This window comes from Rhipicephalus sanguineus, chromosome 9 (genome assembly GCF_013339695.2).
Source record: "Rhipicephalus sanguineus isolate Rsan-2018 chromosome 9, BIME_Rsan_1.4, whole genome shotgun sequence".
Classification (NCBI taxonomy): domain Eukaryota; kingdom Metazoa; phylum Arthropoda; class Arachnida; order Ixodida; family Ixodidae; genus Rhipicephalus; species Rhipicephalus sanguineus.
The window spans coordinates 6,669,849-6,692,541 of NC_051184.2; the positions used below are offsets into that span (position 1 = coordinate 6,669,849).

The 22,693-nt window shown below is 46.7% G+C and overlaps 1 protein-coding gene across 1 annotated transcript in view; it reads left to right on the forward strand.

Moving 5' to 3' along the window:
- The first annotated feature begins 14,672 nt into the window (after positions 1 to 14,672).
- Positions 14,673 to 22,693, forward strand: part of LOC119404523 (A disintegrin and metalloproteinase with thrombospondin motifs 16) — a 129,744-nt gene continuing 121,723 nt past the window's right edge. The window contains exon 1 of the mRNA XM_037671054.2: positions 14,673 to 15,389. Within this exon, the coding sequence (XP_037526982.1) occupies positions 15,273 to 15,389 (117 nt within the window). The 5' untranslated portion in view covers positions 14,673 to 15,272. The remainder of the gene's footprint in view (positions 15,390 to 22,693) is intronic.

The following is a 22,693-nucleotide window of genomic DNA, read 5'->3' on the forward strand; positions in this document are numbered from 1 at the left end:
CATCATCAAGACGGTTGAAGAACAAGACGAAGAAGACTTCTCCTTGGCGCGAGCGCGCGCTCTGCACGTATCATCATCAAGGCGGTCGAATAACACGACGAAGAGGACTTCTACTTGGCGCGAACGCGCGCTCATTATATTACAGATGGCTATGGTAGGTTTTAGAAAGCGGACGGTCGCCAACGGAACTACGGACAAAGCCCAGCGCAAAATCTGCTTCGCATCTAAAAAACGCGAGTGGAAATAGCCAGGCGTCTTGCTCATTCCGTGCGCACATTCTGGTCGTTTCATACCTAACTACGGTAACGCCCCTCCGGAGAGATCAAGCGCACAAACGTTACAAATACGCAGGAAAGCAACGCGGATTAGTGCTCTACTGGAAAAAGTAACTCGTGCAGCATGTGGGCGCGGTACACTGCGCTCCGTGGACGTCTTGAAGAAGGGTGTTTCGTGTCGGGCGCGATAGCGTCTGCATAACTCCTTCTTCGGGGTGCGCGCACCGCGGCGACAGCGGAGCAAGGCCTCGTCTCGGCAGCAGCCAACGCGCGGTGCCTTACTCCCAAAACGGCAACGGCTGGGCCACGTATTGTGCAAGGCCTTTCTATGGCGGGATGCCCGCTCCGCGGCGTCTATGCTATCTCGCTCTCCGATCGTACAGAGCAGCCGAGGCGTGTACTAAAAGCGGCTGCCTCGCCCTCCGTGCATTGAAGCTATATGGGAAGTGACCGGCTTCCGCCTCCGCTGTGATGATATGCGTGTATAACGCTGCATTTTGCTCGGTTTTGCTCGGCCGGCATTGGTCGCTTCTTGCAGTCTTATAGTGTGCGAGGCACGCAACGGCCTTGCATTTTTTAAGACAATGTCGTCCTGGACCTCTCCCACCCCCACATTCTGTGACGGAGTACCATGTCAACGATAATTTCCGACCTAATTCGACTATTGTATCTACTTGTGTACATACTAGCAGCACTGGCTTGTGTTGGCTATAGTGTTGCCCATAGGCCGGCAATCTCACTCAGTGTCACTCATACTCAGATCGAGCCCTGAGTCTTAGTAAGCCCGGGTGAGTAATATTGTGGTGAGATTGAGTCCGAGTGAGTCCGGTTGAGGAACATTTTGCTGAGTCTGAGTCCGAGTGAGCCCTAAGCGTAAAATATATTTCGTGAGTGAGTCTGAGTGAACCCCACTTTTTTTGCCGACCTATGGTCCTATCTCCTCATCTTCAGCATTGCTACCAGCCTCGTGCCGGCTCACGTTTATCCTCGTGTCTACTCACACATACTTCAATGCACTAGCGTTCATACGCCAGCTTTATATTGATTAATCAGAGGCCTGAGTTACGGAGGGTGAAGGGGGAGGGGGTCGCACCACGAACTCTTTGACCAAAAGTTCTTGATAAAAACATCTCGCGTGAGTCGTGTCTTTCAATAAAAATGTCCTTACTGGATTACAACCACTGAGTGGTCGTATCTGAAAGTACGATATCAAAAGGCGTCACGTATAGCACCGATTATTTGAGATATTCGTGTTAAAAACATTGACACCATGTTAGGAAGAACTATTTACACGCTAACAGACTCATGAGTCGACTCACTCAGATTCACTCAGACTCAGATCGAGCCGTGAGTCCGGGTGACTAATAATTTTGTGAGTTTGAGTCCGAGTGAGCCCTAAGCGTAAAATATATTTCTCGAATGATTCTGAGTGAGCTCCAATTTTTCTGCCGACCTATGGTGTTCCCTGATGTTGGCTAAATAACCACTACTTTAGACTAAATGATGGCTAGAGTTCAGGCTGATACTGCCTGACGTTGGTTAAGTGATGACTATTCTGTTGGCCAACGTTCAATGTAGTGCTGCCTAGTTCATGACTACAGTTGGTTAACGTTGCCTGAAGTGTTACCTAATGATGGCTGAATGATGGCCAATGTTGTGTACAGTTAGCAAAATTACGGCTCGTGTCCATCGTCCGAGGGTACCACTGTACTTCAACGAAAAGCTGTCTTAATTCCAAGTGCTGCCTGAAGCCTGTTAATAACAACGAGAACGCAACGGTCGCTTCAGGATACGCGCCATGAACGTCCGAACACGAATAATGACAGCTCGGGCCTTTATTAACTCGTATGACAGTTCCTAGACTACGTATTCCGGCAAGCAATAGCGAAGTGCTTGCTACACTCGAAAAGGTCTTGGTATCTTGTGTGGTTACTGTTCCGTATGCGCGTGACTGTAAGCTCAGAGCCCACTAAAGCTCGCATTGCGGCGCTAAATAGCACACGCCGGGCGCCTCGGGAGTACTCTAAGTATCTGCACAGCTTCTTCGTCAAAGATGGCTTTCCCACAATGACTGTTGTAAGGAGAAGCCCGCTTTACGATACTATGCTTTCTTTTGGAGGTTTTTCGAAAGAAAGAATGTGGTAGTATAACGGGCTTCACCTCAGAAAGCATGTTACTGTGGGGAAGCCAGATTTGACGAAGACGCGCATATGTCGTTTGTGACTCAGTTCGTCCTCGACCGCTTAGCGCCGTAGCATCTGGTCTGAAGTCTTTCCGATTATTAAGGCAAAAGCCTTAGATGCCTCATCAAACGCGAAAAGTGAACGTCGGTGGCGTCGGCGTCAACAAGAATGATAAAAATAATCATCATCATGTGGTGACGACGTCATAATGACCTCACAGGTCACTGAAATTTGTGACGTCACCATGACGTCGCATTATGACGTCATCACATAACATCTTCGCTTGGTCAAAGGTGCGCCGATCTCGGAGGCATTGCAAAACAACGTGAGGTGCAGAAAGCTTCCACTTCCTCCGATCCTGGAGGCAGTGCAAAGCCACGTTGAGTGCCGAAAGCTTTCGTGGAGAGGGGGTCAATACAAGCGACTGAGAAGGAAAAGAACATGACTTTCGCCTTCCATTCGTCTCAGGCAAATGTATAAAGGGCCCTGCATTTTTTTTTTTCCTTCTTCACACGAACCTCTGTTTCTATAACATACTACTGCTTACGCCTCTAACTCACGTTCTATCAATTCCTTTCTCGATCTTTTGTTGCCCACTGACGCACTAAACGTCTCTTGCTTATCTCAGCCACTGGCCAGTTAATACGTCCATTCGCTTTAAACACCAGAGCCCTTTGACAAGTGGACGCCTCCTCCTTGTCCTGCTGGGTGAATGTCCTTGCCTTTCGAGAATATTCATTCACTCACTCGCAAATGTGAGCGCCGTGGCTTCCTCTGGCGAGCGCAAGGTGCGTATGGATGAAATCTACGCGATGACGACACTACATCTGCAGCGCCATATTCGCAGATAGCGATAAAACAAAGCGACACACTTTGGCGTGATTCACCCTGACGCAATGCCTGATTTGTAAGGACCTATTTCTCGGAACAGAAAGTGAAAACAGGCAGTGCGCGCGCCATGAAACGATCTGGACAGCTGCTGTAAAAGTTGACGCACCCAGTGTAATCCCGTCGCGCTCGCGCTGGGCAGCGTTGTGTTTACACCCGCGAAGTGTCACTCTGTATTACTTCTTTTTTTTCATTTTCCGTACGCTCCGGAAACTTGACTGGAACTGTGCACACAATGATGAAGTTACAACACGGAAGTGGCCATCGCAGAGTTACCGCCGCATAGGATCTCGCCCCTTTTGTAGTCCTCCAGTGATGTGAACGACCTTTGTGTGTTGCGCACTTAAAACCCCGTAAATTATTAATATTATTATTTTCATCTAACTTTTCCTATCTTCAATATCTGTTTTTGAATCTAAATACGAGGACGCCGACCACAAGAGGAAAACACTGTATTGACGTTTCGGATCTCGTTCTGGGAGCTGAAACGTCAATATATTGTTTCTCCTCTTGCGGTCGGCGTCCTCCTCTTTTTATTTCAATGATTCTTCCCGACCAGACGGGTGTCCGTCGAAGCCCTGATTTCAATATGTTTTTATGTCTTCCTTTACAAAAATTCAGGAGCTCTTCCCCAATCGCAGAAATGGGAGCAGCTTTGCGTGGGCATGCCTGACGTATATTACCTTTCTTTCTTTCTTTCTTTCTTTCTTTCTTTCTTTCTTTCTTTCTTTCTTTCTTTCTTTCTTTCTTTCTTTCTTTCTTTCTTTCTTTCTTTCTTTCTTTCTTTCTTTCTTTCTTTCTTTCTTTCTTTCTTTCTTTCTTTCTTTCTTTTTCTTTCTTTCTCTCCTTTTCTTTCTTTCTTTCTCTTTTTCTTTCTTTCTTTCTTTCTTTCTCTCTTTTTCTTTCTTTCTCTCTTTCTTTCTTTTTCTTTCTTTCTTTCTTTCTTTCTTTCTTTCTTTCTTTCTTTCTTTCTTTCTTTCCTTCTTTCTTTCGTACGGTACGGCTTCACTCGTGAGGCATAATTTCCACGCCAGCATTTTTTTTTAAATTTTACTTCGTTGTAAGCGACCATAGTTGACGAGACGACGCCTCGCCGTTGAAGAATCGTCCACTGTATTATAGGCGTTCCCCTTCGTTGCAACAGAAAGATTCGTATCGACCACCGTGATCGAAGCGGCGCGACGGTTCTTCGATCGCTGCTATTAGGCCGTTAGCATCCGAGATGCGCCTATTGTGCCGACCCTATATGGACAACGAGCGAAGTGGTTGATTTAAAGAACAGATTGCGGACGACATATGGTTCGCCATTGTGTACGGTAGTGCGTAATGACTGGAACGTACTGCCTGGATGGGAGTCGGATGAGACTCCGCCAAGTCTTCGGGCGGGGTCCTCGTATACATTCGCTTCCGCGTGCTGAAGACTGAAGGAAATGCACAGCGCTGATCCACATATTTTTCCCATGCTTTAGCCGCGATGCGGGAACGGGTTTTCGTTCGTAGTCGCACGGCCGCGCAGAATGGTGTTCTTCGGCAACTCCTGCCTCTGACTGACTGGCTCTCTTGACTGCTGTTTCTGTACCATTTGCTTTAAATGCCCTAGCATTAGTAGGGTCAAGAAAGCGAAGGAAAAAGCGTAGGAGTTTTTGTCTACCGTGTTTGCTCACTAACCGTGATGGAGCTCATCTAACAGCTTATCTATAATTTTAGCATAACAGTTTAGCATAACATGACAGTTTAGCATAACAGAAAACTGAGCTAGTGGTTAATGATAAAAGACGGTAGACGTGCAAGCACGGACATATGGGAGAAATCAGGACAAGACAAACGCCTTTTGTGTTGTCCCGACTCCTCCCTCGTGACCGTGTTTGCAGGCTCCACCTTTCAACGTGATTCTGACAGTGATCACTGGCAGTGCATACCACTACTCTTTAATATTAGGTAATTTATAATAATATGTAACACAGGACCGAAAACCCAGAACGATTAAGTGGCGAATTTAGCGGTAAATGCAAAATAAACGCGCTAGCATTGACCATAATTACCCATATTCACCTTCAATTGCCTTGTCATTATCAGTTAAACTAAGGCATACCATGTTAAAGAGACAGGGCGTGCAAACACGGACACAAGAGAGCAGTCATGACACCACAAACGCCGGCGTTTGTGTCCGTGTTCGCACGACCTCTCTCTGAATAGCAACTGACTAGCTCACCTCTCTGTTATGCAAAGGCATACCGAGATTACTTCCTTTTGATTTTCGTTTGAAAACGAAGGAAGCCTCCAAGGAAAAGCGATACTACACACACTGACGTTTCTAACGAGTGTATGATGGATAGATGTTTCAGCATCTCCTGCGGGACACAACACAAGGACAGAGCGAGATACGACAGGCGCTACGCTACAGATGCTGAAATGGGGTGCTGTTCTGGCCACTGTCGAATTCCGTCATAACGTCAAACTCAGCCAATAAGAGAGGCCGGAGCAGCCCTCTGGGCCAATCGGAGTTGACAAGATGGCGGAATTCGGCCCACGAATGTTCGACCAGTACCCATGGAATACAAACAGGGCCAAACTTGTGTTATTTCAAGTTAAATTTATAATAGGTCGAGTACCGCTTTATTTTATTTTACCCAAAGATGGGTTGGTTTATAATGAACTTTCAGTAAAGAACCTATGGAGTGCAGGAACGACGGTACACGAGGACAGTTTCAGTGTGTGAAACCATCTTCGTGTGCTGCCTACCTGCGGTTCTTGACTAACAAGTGCAGCTTCGCAAAATGAGTTTTTTTCCGTCCGTCAACTGCTTTTTTGCGAATGAAGACTGGTTGTCGCTTGACGGTGTGGACAGCGCTCGCTTTCCAACGACTGCGTGCTGATTGCTTGCTCTTACGTCACGACCGGCAACCGCAGCAGATGCACAGTTTTTCAAGTCGACTCCGCACGGAGACTGTTTTACGGGTCTCTCACTTTACAGTGGTGGCGGCGGCCGCGGTTATTGCGCGGGCCATCAAACAATTCCGTCGGCAACACGTTGCTCGGAAAGTTGTCGCGCAACGCGCACAAAGCGGCGCTCGCGAACACACACACGTATACGCACGTCGAGACTGCAAGGGGGCTTGCGCAGACTTTTCTAGCCTTTAAGGTAGTTGCAGCAGTTTTTTGTGCAAATAAAGACGTTCGAACAACAACAAAATAGCAAGCAATCACACAAACGCTCGCGTCCGGGCAGTTACGAACACGGATGCGCGCATGCGCAGTGTGACGGGTAACAATGACACACTGAGACGACGCAGCTTTATTATACAGACGGCCGGATTTGTGGAGGATTGCGCTGCTGCTTGTTGTCGTCCGCACGTGAGCTCTCTTTCTTGTCATTCTGACGGCAATTAAGGGGTGACCGCTTCGCGAAAGAAAAAGTTGCACAAGGGCGATTAGGCTCTCTTTTCGCGAGCAATGGTGCGTCACGTGTTTCATGCCATGCGGAGGTCGCGCGAGCGACTCAACAAGTTCGCGGGACGAGAGCGCGCTGCCGTGGCTTCGGTGGAACAAAAGAAAAAAAAATCATCAGTAGTTCGAAGTAACCCGCTCTTGCTCTGTCGTTGCTAATGTCGACGAAGAAGATGACACAAACAAGCAAACAAACAAGCAACTAAACAAACAAATAAACAAACCGCGCATGCGCCTATGCATTTACGTTGGCTAATGGCTACGCACGTTTCCGACACAAATGAAGGACGATGGGGGAGCAGGCCGACTGTTCGTTGTGATGCTTCTGCACTTTTTTCTTTTTTTCGCAAACGCTTCGTTTGGCGATTGCGCTCGGACTCGCCAGCGTTTGGCGGCGTATCTATAGGCTTGCGATCAGCTTTTCCAGCCTTATATTACGTTGTTTGTACACGTTAGGAATTCGAAGTTGGACACAATCCAAGCTCATCAGAGCCTCATTATAGTCAGGGCCTCCAACTTACGTCTACGTCATCTACGTGTGAATGAATGATGACCACTGAGCGTTGTTTCTGAAGAATCAATATTCATGGTCGAACTACTCCTTTCGATCTGATTACTTCAACGCAGCTGCATACAGCGGCGTAGTTTGTTGCTGCCACGAGAAGTAATCATGCGTGGAATTAACGCAAGCTGGAAGATGAAGAAATTTTGGGACTATAGGGATGAACATACGCAACGCGTGAGAATCGTTAATCCAAACGGCGTTATTTGTCGGAACGTTGGCAACCAAGTGCGGCGCCTCCATCGATCAATTCTGCTCTTTTATTAGCTTCATTCGTACCTCAAAAAAAGAAAAAACAAAACAAAACAAAAAAAAAACGACTTTGGACATGGTTCAAAGCAACACAAGCGGAGCACTCAATTCCTTTTTGAAATTTCTGTCCGTCCCCGCTTGAAGGAGCTAAGAAACAAATAAAAAATGGAGAAGTAACTTTCCAGTCGAAGCCTCCATTCGGGGCTGCGGTTTTTGGCAGTGACGCCTCATGATTGATTCCGTGCCACTTTCACGTTCACGGCCGGCTGATCTCATTGAAAACGTGAGCGGGGCGTCGCACTGACCATTTAACGAAGCACGAAGAGGAATATAAACGGAAAAGGCATTGGTAAAAATCAAAATCGAAGGGCTAAATGTAGCCTTTCTTTCTTTCTTTCTTTCTTTCTTTCTTTCTTTCTTTCTTTCTTTCTTTCTTTCTTTCTTTCTTTCTTTCTTTCTTTCTTTCTTTCTTTCTTTCTTTCTTTCTTTCTTTCTTTCTTTCTTTCTTTCTTTCTTTCTGCTGCAATAGGAATGACAACTGTATCATTGATATTCATTTTTAAAAAGCAGCGAAGCAAGCAACCAACACGCCCAGTTTTGCATTATTATTAAGATGAAGGCCTTACATGCATGCGAACGCGACCTTGAACGAGAAGCCGGGGTGAGCAAAATGAAGCCAAAAATATCACGTGACCGCGCGAGCTGCGCCTTAATTTACTTCGTCTTTCCGGTGTTCGCGTGATGAAATGTGCACGGTAAGATATAGCCACGCCGGATGGCTTTCACCTACGAGTCCTCTTAGGCGAATGCATAGGGCATCCTGTGAGTTTTATTACGCTCCTTGAATTGAATCAATGTCATCATCACCCCATCATCACCATCTTCAAACGACCTTCCTTCCTCCTCCTTTTTCTTTCTTTTGTGAGAGCGCGTTCCGAAAACAACCGCGTACTCCCTGATTCTGTCATTGCATTTCGCGAAGAGACTCGTCCCGTTAGACACGCGTACGAACGTTCACATACGCGTTCACATACGAACAACGTCTGCAAGTTATCATCGGTGCAAGTTATCGCGGCCAGATCACACAGTATAGACTCGCTCCGACTGCATCTGAATTCGGTGGCAGTCGCAGCACAGAGCGCCGAAGCGCGTGACAGTAGCATCGAAAAAAGCAAAGCCACGCACTCTTTCTATACAACGGGTTGACACCGCGTCCTCGGTTAGCGAGATGTTGTTTGGAGATGCTTCGACTGTACGCACCCGAAGCAAACTATATACTATAGTAACCACTTCACGCGTTGCGCATGCATTAGTATATAACACGCCCTGTTTTCGGGTTCTGCCTATATCGAATAAGCCAGACAGCCGATATCTAGACAAAGCCACGGAAAACCGGTCGCACATGTTGTGGAGCAAGGTCGGCTCGCTGTCTTCGCGGTCGCACTTCTTTATTTGCGGACGCCGTACACAACGAAACACTTCGGGTGCGCCGCTTTTGACGCGATGCTTAAAATTAAAGGGACACAAAAGGGAAACAATAAATTAGTTTAGGCTGATAAGTTATACTCCGAAAACTCCAGTGTAGTTAATTTGACCACCATGGGTTTATTAATAGATAAGAAAATCAATATCAAAAGGTCAAAAGTTTCACTTTTAAATATCCCGCTGAAGTCTCCGATGGTGACGTCACGCGTCTGGTATTTTGGCCACATTGCCTCCACGAAATTTTTCCCCGCCGAAGTCTCTGATGGTGACGTCACGCGTTTAGCATTTTGGCCACATTGCCTCAACGAAATTTCCTGAAACATGATATGTTAAGTCTCTGTTTCTCTCAGAAGACAATGCACTTCATTTTTACCGATTAGGCCCTGGTAGACGCCATCAAAATCTGTGACGTCGCAGTGCGGGAACTTCAAGGCAGAATCGCCACCAACATTTTCGCCTTGCGCGCCGCCTCGCCGCAAGCGTGGTGTTTCTCGTATCGTGAAAGATCAAGTTACTAATACTATAAAAATCGTTTTTCTTTTAAGTTTCGCATCGAACTGGACACACGGCAAGCATGTGACGCTCATTTTGAAGGTTTTCGAGATTTAACGCTTAGGAAGTGATTTGTTGCAGGCGTGGCGTGAGAACGCGCCTACACAGTTGGCATCGTGCCTAACGACTCACGTTCCGGCGCCGGAACCTGAACGTCAGGTCACATATCCAGACAATAATGAAATGTGGCAACGTGAAATTACAAGTCACCTCGAGAAATGGACTCGTCTTGGTCAAGGTAGCAACTCCATGGACCATTTAATCGGTCGCTGCTAGACTTTCTGCACGAATGTTTTCTCGTGTGTCTCTGACAGCGTATGTTACTATGCCTAAGGGCAAACTATCGAGAAAAAAAAGAACACGCATCTTCACGAAGCGAATCATGACGAGTGGGCGAAGCTCTGGGTATCGTATGGGTGAGTAACCAACCGTACGTTACCCGAGCGTTTACCCATATAATGTAAAATGAGTGACATAAAGAGTCGACGACAAAGCTAGGGTCCATAATGTCTACGTTGAAGTCGCCGACTAGTGTAGAGGGTTTGTGCTTGTAGGTGTTTTATATTGTTTTATCACAATTATGATTGATAATAATCTATTGTTAAACCCGATGTTTCGATTTTACATGGTGCTGTGCCGTGAGCACGGACGCCAAACGGACGGCCTCGGCCTCAAGGTGCTTCGCCCCTAAAACTGTCTTCCTTAGCAGCGCACGTGGAGAACGTGCGCTAAGGACAGTAGAGAACACGTCAGCGACACGCGGTTTGTTATGCAGATATTTGCAGTTTTATGCGAGTTTCCAGATTCTTTCGTGAAAGTTATCTTGCTTACGAAACTGTACGAGTCACTTGAATGTTTTTATGTGCACCTGCACGAAACTTGGCAGACTTCTGAGGCCGTCTCCTGTACTTTTCTATAATTCCGAGCTTTTTTGTGTGCCTTAAATTATGCATGTCACGGGAGGAGAAATAGCGAGATCCAGTCACGGCGGCGGGTGGGGGGAGCTCGGCCTTTCTCCTCAACCGTCACTGGATCCCCCCCCCCCCCCCCCCCGCCCCCCGATAACTGACGCCTCTGTTCCCGAGTGTGAAGACATAGGCTTTCCTAACCGCAATGTTTATTTACTTATTTTACACAATGTATATAAAGAACGCTATCAATTTTGAATGAAGCTCTTTAAAGAAGCTATAGCTATCATGCGTGCGCAAGGCATTTCATTTTTCTCACGCGCGACATTCTTTGTATTCTAGCAAACAATTGTAGTCCTTTTTTTTTTGCGCACATTATAGTTTCTTTCTGTCCTCGTTCTACCGTCGTTGCAGCAACTGCTGGGAGTGTCCCGTTTAGACTTTAAGTAGATCGACAGAACACATTTAGAGCATTCGTCGGGGTGAAGAGCTGTCAAAAGATGCGCATTCTTACCAAGGTTTTATTTCTTGGCGAGATCGGGCACGCATTTTGTCACCACAAGAAACTGAGGAACGAATCCAAAACAAATAAACAAACAAGCAGGGAAGATATACATCGGCGTCATATACGAGTGGGATTGAATACACGTCTCCCGGTTGCTCACAGGCTCGCAGCGAACGCAGAGAACGCCGGAAAAAGGTCGACCTCAAAGAGTTGCTGAGCATCATCACCTGACAGCTATCGACATGCAGTGTGACGAGCTCTATTTTTCGGCATTAACACTCCAAACAGGATGTAACGAAATCGTAGATGGCGTTTTTGTGCATCGCGTCTATTATCCCTTGTATAGGACGTTGGAGCAATAACTGCTGGCTGTAAATTTTATTGACAAATGCGCGCCCAGTTACGCGCATACGCATAACCGTATGGGCTGCAACCATATAAACGCGCAACCGTATGGGCTGCAGCCATCTAACTGTATAACCGTATGAGCTGCAACTACGCGGTGTTCTCTATCACTAAAACCGTGTATAGTGGTACAGATATACACGTGCACTACATATGTACACATACACGCACACATACACACATACGCAAGAACACACACTTAAAGGGTGATTGAACTCTCCCCCCCCCCCCCCCCGAAAAAAATTTCTGGCTACGCCCCTCCTTATGAATTCTTTTTCTTCTAAGTCGTTGGATTGGTTTACAGCCCCCCCCCCCCCCCCCCCTCACCGCCTCCACCCTCCGAAAGCTTTATGCACTTGATGTGATTTTCCACAGTCTCCAGAACCGGGGGCATTGCAAGCTTTGTGCACCTCACCTGGTTTTGCACCGACTCCGAGATCGCCCACCTTTGATCAAGCAACGATGTCATGTAATGATGTCAACATTTGACGCCACAAATTTAGGCGTGATGACGTCATACGGTGACGCGTCATCACGTGATGGTAATTTTTTGCATCACTCGTGTTGACGCCGAGGACGCCGACGCCGACGGTCAATTTTCGCGTTTGATGAGGCATCTAAGGCTTTCGCCTTAAAGTACACTCGACATTACAACACAACAGGCCGCGCTATCCATAGCGCACCAAAATGAATGAGATCAACGTAAGGCGACACAGCCTGCTAAGTGCGCTTAGCGCATCAACAAACAAGCGGCTCTGTGCGACAGCGGCGAGGAGCGAGCGACACGTCGGGCGACAGCGACTCAACCCTGACAGCACCACGACAGTCGATCACGCCGATCGTGACGACACAGTGACGATTGTTCGCGGCTCGAATACCGGTGCGTGAGCGCACGCCCACGTCTGGCCGAGAGCACACGAAACAAACCCGGCGATGTTAAGCGCGCCAAAAGACGTAATAGTTCAAATGACTTATAAAAACAAACAAAAACAAATCGTCAGTCAATAAACAGCATGTCGGTCTATCGGACGATGTATATATGCTTTTCTCTCTATAGTGTTATCACGTTTTCTTATGGGTGTTGATTTGCGAAAAGCGCAACTCGTCCGTCAACCAACAGAATCCTGTCGGTCTGCTTGAATACGGATGCTCCTAATCGTAGTTCAAACCACGAGCAGGAAATCTTCTATTTAGGATGTTGTTAAAGCTTCATCGACGTCTACCTTTTTGCGGGGATATCAATTGTACACTTCCCCACAACCGGCGTTGCCAGTCAGGTTTTGGATACAAATACATGTGCTAAATTTAGATTTTGCTTAGAACGGTGTAGATTTTAAAAAAATCCCTACGGTATTTACGCACCGCGCTTGCAGGTTATTTCGTTGCTCCTTGAAGTACTCATTGTGACGAACTACCTGACAAAGTACAAATCTACTAAGAATTTGATATAAGATTACAAATGCATACGACCATTCATGATGAAAATTCACTACATAGCCATGCTTTCTGCAACAAGATTTTTTTTTTTTAGTCCGTAACGAAGTCCTTCCTGTACGGTAGGCGCGACGAAGGAACTTCTAGCGTTCCAAGGGATCATATGTCTCAATTAGATGTCGCAATTACTTTTGAGTACGCGCCCGCGTTCCATGCCCGTTGCGAAGCGTGTTTTATCAATTACGTTTCATGAAGCGTCGCGACACATTGAACAAATTTCTCAAGCGATGTAGCATACGCAAAGCACGCAGCAAGACTGGCTTCTACAGCTTCCGTTTATGCCCCCAATGCTACCGGTAATGTCGTTATTGTCGAACTTGCACATGACCGATAAGCGCCTTCGAACCATCCTGCGGCTGGCGCCCGCACTTCAGTACAATTCTGGGATGAATAAAAAATATCACAAAGATACCAAATCGAATAAAAATGATCGCTTACATTGTTAGTTATCAACAGGTATGCTTGACTGCATGCTTCTCGTGTATTCGTGTCATATGCAGCGTCTCTTTATGCAAAAACCACAGTTGTATTTAGAGGGCGCACCAATTATGAGAGAATTTGCGAGTGTCCCGTGACCGCTGTGTTCCAGAAGTGTGGTTCGTTGGGTTAGTTGGTCACACATTTTTTTATCGGAAAAACAGCGCTAAAGGAGACGTAGCACAAGCGAAGGAACACACATGACGAGCGCTGGACGAACACACAGGACCAGCGCTCGTCCTGTGCGTTCGTTCACTTGTGCTACGTCTTCTTTGGAGCCGTTTTTGCATTTAAAAACTCTTGGTGAACTCTTATGTTACGCGAGGACGTTTCGGTTATGTGAACTGTTATGCCGTGTGAAAACTCCTGTTGCGTGGACATTTCTGTCGTAGCACTGAGACTGAGTACATGTGAATGTCCATATCATGTGTTTAGTTGTCTATAGTTTTGTGATTTTTGGAAATTTTACGATGACAACTATCACGCAAGAGATGAGAAGCAGCCAACGTCTCACATATAGGCACCAACCTCTCCTTAGAAGAAGAAGAAAAAATAGACTTCAATATATTTATTTAAAAAAAAAAAACGACCGGGGGCTCCTGGTGGAGAGAGTGGTCTCAGCAAAACACTTCGCGTGTTAACAAAACTTCAATATTCGGCGAGATCGTGCATAGCTTTCGGAAACGCGACGTAACAATTTATGCAATCTGTGGCGTCACGATGACGTCATCACGTGATGATTTTCTTGCATCACTCGTGTTGACGCCGCCGACGCCGGCGGTCAACTTTCGCGTTTGATGAGGCATCTAAGGCTTTAGCCTTAAGATAGACATTCACATAGATCGAGCACCTGTTCTGTGCCCTGTATGTAGCACCTGTCCCGTACTTCTCGTTCTATGACAATGTCTATTTTTTTAGCTCCCGTGTAATCAAGGGAAAAAAGCGCGGGTGCACATGTCGGTAAACGTAAAGCGGTCTTCACCGCATTGACTTTGTCTCTCGCCAGGAAGCACAACCTTCCTCGCTGCTTTCTGACCTTCTTTTTGACTCCGGAGAGAGCGAAGAGGAAAGAGAGTACCAAGAGAGGAGACTCTGTCAACGCCACAACGCTTGGCGAAAAGAGAGTGCTCAGCGGAGGGGGGCTTCATCCCCCTCCTCCTCTCGCACTCCGCGCGCTCAGCCGCAAGGGTTAAAGAAAGAGTGCGGCGCGCCGTTCGGTCGGTCGGTTCGGCGTTTGTGTCGGGCCGCCAAACAGGCGCAGTCGACGGTCTGACGCGAGCGTAGCCGGCGAGTCCGAACGGGGCTGCCAAAACACCACGCCGGTACAGTTTACCGAAGACCGCGGTCACCGCTTCGGTAAACCATAAGCCCCGTCCGCCACCTCGATTGCGGCTACTTGCACGTCGGTGCACGATGATTGTTAGGCTAATGAGTCGTGAAGGCTTCGTCTAGTTAAGGAGATGCAGCGCGATACCGCGATGACCACTGATGCATCCCGCGGTGTCCCTCACTGCCAATCGCGTTTGTCAGTCGCGCGTGCTGTGTTCGCTTGTCACAATCCTACGAGTGATTACAGTGACTAGGAGCCAAGACACCTCTCGCGCAAAAGACTATCTCGCGGCTGTTACCCGGAAGACTCTGCTCCGCATCCTCTCTGACTGCGGTTTCGCTTCCCCGTGTTGCCCCTTTCTGTCTCGCATCTTCTTGCGGAAAAGTCACTCTTCCAGGCACGGGGAAGGGGTATCCTCTTTGATGGGTCGTCGAGTGTGGTGATTGGTTGGTGAGAGTGGTGACTCGAAAGTGATTTGCCTCGGATCGGTCCTTCGCCCGAGCTGAGCGATGAGGCTGTGCGCGTGTGTGATTGACGTGCTACTGACGTTCCTCGCGGCGTCTCTACTGGGCGCGCGGCCGGCGTCTTCCGTCAGCGCGGGAAAGCCGAACACTCAGGCGCCGCAGGTGAGTCGTCGTATATAGCTCGTTTTGCGCTGTTTCCGTATTTTATTGATTCGTTCTTCAAAAGCCATATAAATTCACTATAGACGTCACAGATATACACTACAGTTTCTCTTCGCCGCATAGCAAACAAAAAAGTAAAACAAAAATGAATGAAAAACGGACTGAAATCGATGAAAGGAAAGTATGGTAACGAGAGGGCATCACCGGTCGACTGTAGAAGTAAAGTGAAAGGTGATGAAAAAGTAAAAAAAAAAAGGTACGAATGAACAACATAGCGTAGTGAGAGGACGCTGTCACACAGCATTTCAAGGCGCCGCATTGTCATACAGAGCGTCAGGTACAGAGTTACTCAACGTCAAACAGCGCACAATGCCATGCAATGGCAATGTTTGCGCAATACGATCTCCAAAGAGAGAAACTGAGAGAAGTTACACGGTAGGAGCTGATATCGCATGCACAAACACGCAACGTATGGTACACTCCCGCAAATACTAACAGCGCAAAGTGTGGGCCTTACACATGTACAGTTCAAATCAATGACGGTATCTTTGCTAATGAAAGAAACTACATACTGTACTCTGTTTCCTTGCGGTAGGTCCCTTCTAGTTTAAGCTAATCTTCGGGACAAAGCAAGACAATGCACTCCTGCTGGGCTCGGGAAAAAAAAAAGCGTTAACCCTGTCTCGTTGCTCGTAACCCTATCAGCTGTATACCTTTATTGAGTACCTCAGCCGAGTTCTCAGCGCGTGTGTTGGTGTCGTCGCACATTCTTTGCGTTTCGTTCTTAATGATCTTGACCTTATAGGGCAACTATCGTTTACAGCTATAAGGATAACGTTTGAAACGACCCTCAGTGGATGTTGTTGTGCTGTGAAGATTAGATAGCAGACTTTAGTGTTGGGCATTAAGAAAGCTTAGGCTCATCGTAAAAAGGATAAGCAATGTCCGGCAAAGGCGCTTTTGTTTCAAGTGTACATGACGGACAACCTCAGGCTGTTTTTCGAGCTCAATTTTGACGGTCGCATTAGCGTTTACAGCTGCGGACAACGCCTGACTTCTATTACGCAATCTCTATTACAGCATAGCGCAATTGTACTTACGAAACTGTAATTACAATACGATACACGCTTTTATTCATTTATTTATTTCTGATCGTCGCTCTATTGCTGTCTGGTCCAATGTAACTGTCCCTAAATCACGCGATTTAATTTCCAGAGCGATGCAAAGACGCGGCCGTATGCTGCCGGAATCTGGTTGCATAACACGTGCGGTCGGCTACACAGAGTGCTCCATATATGGAGATCGTTCTAATTGGAGATCGTATGATCTCCAATTATGAGAAATGCGAAAGCCGCGGCTGCATTAAACACGACACGTGGAATAGTTTGCTGTTTCGCCTGTCCTTTAGAGCGCAGTCGAGTTTCAGGCACGGCAGCTGCATGCCCCAATATCATTCAGTTTGTTTCGCAGCACAATGCTTTGAACAATGTTACTAAATTTAATTTGTGGACATCACGAATTATCCTGTATTCATTGATTCTTGCCTTTTTTAAGCAATGCTATTAGACGGGCTAGTTGATTGCTGTATTCATGAAACACATTACTAGCGCTAACTAAGACGGGTCACATTTGTTACATAACTGAACTACATAAGACGACTAAGTACTTTAGAGAAAAGTATTTACTCTGCAGTATACTCGTAATGTGATTTGACCGTAAGAGGAAACGACTGTGTATAAACACTTCCTAACACCGTCCGCCCCGGTATAGACAGTGGTTGTGGTGTTCGGCTGCTGACCCGAAGGTCGCGCGGATTCGATCCCGGCCACGGCGGTCGCATTTCGACGGAGGCGAAATGCTAGAGGCCCGTGTACCGTGCGATATCACTGCACGTTAAAGAACATCTGATGGTCAAAATTTCCGAAGCCGTCGACTACGGCGTCCCTCATAATCATATCGTTGCTTTGGCACGTGGAACCCTATATATTAACATTATTACTTTCTAACACCACTGAACTCGGGCGCTGTGGTTTCTCCGACCCTGCCGCTTGCTGATTAGAGCCACGATCGAGGCAATCCCTCCGTCACTGTCTCTAATAAGGACCAAGCATTAATTGTCAAAGTCCGCAGTTTCGGAACACTTTATGGTGGAACCGCAATCAATTTTCTTTCTCTTTTTTTTTTAAATTATTGCTAACTATTGTATATGCTTCGCTGATGCTATCATTGTTATTTTCAGTGCCCATGTCGTACTCACCCCCTCTGTAACACCCTCTGGGTCCTGAAGGTATACTAAAAATAAATAAATAAATAAATAAATAAATAAATAAATAACATGTGTCGTGCAGCCCCTCTTACGATCTGCTGCGGTCTTTCGATCGCGTCGCCGCCTCGAACGACCTTTCGTCGCCGCTTAAGTCCGGCCTTTCTCTCCGGCGCATTGGAAGTGCACTCTTGCGCGTTCCAGCGGTCGGGCTGCGCGCACGCCGGCGCTCTTGCGACGCGATACATATCGGAACGCGTAGACTGTGCGTGCGTTACGCGTGCGCTCATACGTGTGGTGTACGCACGCACGCACACAACGCAACGTTAACAACGCTGGCGCCGCCGCTCTTGAAACGCTCCGGTCCCGCCTCCGGCGGCGTCGGTCGGTCGCGGGTCACAGACGAACGGGCGCAATTCGCCGCACGCCTGAGCTGAGCGGAGAGCCGCACTCAGGTGCGCTGCACCGGAGCTCGTATACACGCAGGCACCGACACTCGAAACGAGCTGCACTGAATTCAGTGCGAGATACATGCGCGAGCACGGATGCCGCATTTTCCGGTGCTCGAATAAAAATTTGCATATCACGTGCGGAGATGCGTGCGCGCTCGATCATCGGATTCAGGCTTAAAGAAGACAATGTTAATGTTACAATAGAGGGCAGGCAACATTCGCTGACATTAGGCAGCACTAACCAACACTAAATGGCATTAGCCGGTTCAACCAACTGAAACCAACATATTATCAGGCCAGGGGCCATTAATTATTGTGTTTAACTGTAGTGTAGTAATAATGACGTAAATTGAAATGAATTAAAGTGGACTAAATATCACTCCTTCCGTCGGTGGGATGCCACCGACCGAAGGGGTGGTTTAGCCCATATTAATCAACATAGCTCTGCATACATTCTAAAAAGACAGGGCGTGCAAACAGGGACACAAGAAAGAAGTCAGGACACCACAAACGGCGTTTGTGGTGTCCTGACTTCTTTCTTGTGTCCGTGTTTGCACGCCCTGTCTTTTTTAGAATGAATACTTACCAACTAGCTCAGCTTTCTGTTATTCTAGCTCTGCATAGTTTTCACTTGTGCATGATGTGTGCAGTGGATGCGGGCAAGTTGATGGAAAACACGGTACAGACGCGCACGCACGCCGGACTGAGAATAAATGTTTTCCAATGGCCGGTTGCGGGGCAGGCATGCCTTATTCTGCGGCCTGGACGCCGCATTTGCCATCGGAAAACACTTAACAGTGTCGGAGAGTGGTCAGCTCGAGATTGAACGAGGGCGGGGCAGTTGTCATCAATCACAAACAAAAAAGTTGGCGCTAAGACGAAGCTCGTTGCTTTGTGAAGAAAAGTGGCGCACGAGAGCTGCACGTTATGTATACAATAGAGGAGTGCAGCGATAGAACGCTGGCTTTCGCGGCACCTATTATTTCAATACCGGCCTGATGTTGCTTTCCGTGTCGGACAACCCCTGCATATATGCATGTTTAGACACTGTGTGCTTCAGCTTTCCTTGGCTAGTGAGCGTCCCACGTATGTCCTAAATAGAAGTATGCACTAAAGTTGGAGTAACACACATTTTGTATAACAATAAAGATGGCTTGGGCGGAAGGGGCTGATAATGTGTATTTGCCATATAAGCTCTTTGCATCAGAGCATGTGCAGACTAGCAGATATGCATTAACCAGAGTTCGGTTGTAAGTTAGCTTTGTCTGGCTGCTTTCACTCAGTGCGTAACTGTTTACTGAAGAAAGTAATTGAACTACACGAAGCATTACCATGAGTACAGTGCTCACGGCTTGAAACACGGCAATTTGGGGCTAAGTAATGCACATATATATTTTCGTTTCCACCATCTTCGTTTCTTGTCGTGTGTCACGATGTGGGCTTTATACAGTCATCGTTCATTTTCGAAGCAGTAGTGCATATTCTACAAGGGTATGTACAACCGCGCATGACGTACATGACTACAATAGGACATGCCTGCGAAATCTCATGACTTATGCGTCGTAGCGATATCATGGATCGGATTTTTGCTTCGTTTATCATGTCCAAGAAAAACCGCGAAACGGAACGGCGCGTGCTTTGTCTTTATTTTCCCTTTTTTTCTTTACTTTCGTTTCATTTCCTTGGCCCAAGCCGCTGGCTTCGGGCTACACTTGGGAAACTAGAACAGCCGCAGCGCCATCTGTGCCATCGGTGTCTATAGACGATTTTACGTTAATTAATGCTTTCTTATCTTCCTGTGCCGCGGCATGAAATTGACAAGGTCATGAAACGTGGAACGTACCGACCCAAACGTTTTCATGCGTATGTGTCTGCCGTATATACTGTTCGTTTAATTGTTAAACATATAAAACGGCAAAGTTAACAGCGCAATATGGTGGCGCCGAAACCGATCCATAAAAATTAATAGTCTATACGTGAATACTAAAGGCACACATATACACGCTGATGAGCTAGACACGTTATTCCTTTTGCAGGTAAAATATATGAACAATAGCAGGCAGGAACAATGCACGCATCTGGTTATCAACTTATACAATGCGCATTCGACTAACTAAATATAATAACGCGAGCGCGAAGCCTTGGAAGCATTCCGCGTTATTCTTTGTTTGGGTTGGAGGCTTCGGCCAGGCTAGATAGAGAGTGACGGCTGTGTACCGGTGCATTAGTTGCATGTATAGCCTACCTGCTTATCTTGAAGTACGCAAGCTTCGGCGCTCTGTGGCATGCAACGAAGGTCGCACGCATGCTCCGGTTACCGCGTTCCGTTCTTTTAAAGACTGCAGCGCATTCCGCGCGGAAACACAAAAACGACGCACCTGTGACACGGAGAATGCATCATGTCGGACACTCCGTACACCAAAGACAGATGCCGTAATTTTGCAGACTAGCGCATACTGAACTGCGAAACTGCGCATCTTCGGTCAGTTTATGAAATAACGACATCAGTCGTAATTTCGTAACTCGACCGTAAACTGAAAAAGGCTGTAGAAAGCGGAGAGAGAGATAGTGTATTAGTTTACAAGGTTGTAGGTTCGGATCCCAGCGACAGAAAGGGCCATTTTTCGTCCAGTTTAATGCGCTTCAATTTACGTAATAATTACTACACTACAGTTAAAGACAACAATTAATGCTCCCTATTCTTTGATTGGCCTAATTGTTTAATTGTTGGATTCATTTGCTTATGTCTAACAAAGAAACGATCCCCACGAAAAAATTTCCCTTCTTTCGTTTAGAAGTTTATTAGAAGTTAACGAAAGGCCTATTCGAAATCTATTGCTAAAATTTGAGAACGGCATAAAACACTGCACAGCGTAGTTTTACAGTTATATGGGACTGCGAAAAGCAAAAAGCCTGATTCTATTCCATAGCTACAAATTTCTAATGTTGGTGGTTGGACTTGTCTAGCTTTTTCTTTTTTCCTATCTCAGGAAATTAGGCGCACGAATACGAAATTTTGTCAGAACTGTTCTCAGAGAAACAGATGAAGTTAACCAGATACGAGTTAACGCAAGTCTGTATAAAATGACGACATATTTTTTTCTTTGACTAAATGCCCTTCGACGCACGCTTACCGCACCTGCCTGTCACGAGCGTTTCAACAGAAGCCGTATAAGACCTAAATATTCTTATTCACACTAACTAGTGTAGCTTTCTAGGCATAGACTCCTTCAGCTTCTAGAATACTGGCTATGTTTTGGGCGTGTTTTTTGTTTCTTTTTGTTGTTTTTTTAAGTAAGACACTAAGCTGAGATAGCCCATAATGCATCACAGTCTCAAGAATTCCGATATATTATATACAAAGCTCAAGCCTGTAAGCACGCTCTACACGTGCCACATTGTGAAGATCTACGCACATGTAGCAAGAAAAAAAAAAAAAAACTAGCTCAAGCGAAAACCTGCTACGACACCGTTTCCGGAAAAACAGATAAAAGGAAGTATAGAAACTCATCAGAAATTCTACACAGCGCGCGCCGTGTAAAGGACAAACCGAGCGCACCTTAGCGGGCTATCTACACGCTTACTTTCGCCCATCGTATACATTCTGTCCGTTCCGGGTTTTCTGTATATAGGTAAGACTTCTTAACAATTCTCACGTTGTACAACGCACAATACGTGCTACTATATTCTTCATTTCCGTTCGGAAATCTTCCTTAGCGTAAATGGAGCCTTGTTCCTTCCTGAAAATGAACGAAATTGGAAACATTCTTTACTTGATAACCGTTTATAGTGTATCCTACTTTTCTGCGGATTGCCTGACTTATTAAGTCAATCGTGCCGAGGAAAATGCCAGTAGATCGTATACGGTAGCCTTCCGGTATGTATACCAAGATTCGCGCGGTAGCGAACTTAGACAATCAGAGGTTGTTTCGAACAATATGAACGTACGCTGAGATCACTTCTTTTATCACGCATGTCACGAAGATAACAGCTTCTAAAGGCAGCAGTGGGAAGCTTACGCGTGTCACCGTGCAGACAGCCGTTTCCCGGCGTCATCAGAGAAATGGTCTCGAAAGTCAATGAAGTTGCTACATTCGGTGACTGCTAATATTGGAAACTGACACCACTACTAGCTGCTGCCTTCGAGATCAGTGTTCGTTTAGTATGTTCTTTTGTTCTCATAAAGCAAATGTTGCGTTGCCGTTTGTTAATGTCATAAGAAGGGCCATTTAATAATAATATCCGGGGTTTCACGTGCCAAAACCACGATATGGTTATGAGGGACGCCGTAGCGGAGAGCTCCGGAAATTTCGATCTATCGGGACTCTAACGTGCACATAAATCTAAGCACGCGGGCCTCCAGCGTTTTGCCTCCATCGAAATGCGGCCGCCGGGGTCGGGATTCGGTCCCGCGACCTTCAGGTCAGCAGTCGAGCACCATAACCACTAGACCACCGTGGCGGGTGGGTAACTCTTTTCGACCATCAGCATAAGATACTCACTTTCGCCATTTCCTCCTTTTCTTGACCTTAAGGCTTCTGGAGTTCATCTACCCGACGGTCAGAGCCGCCGCCGCGAAACAAAAGCGT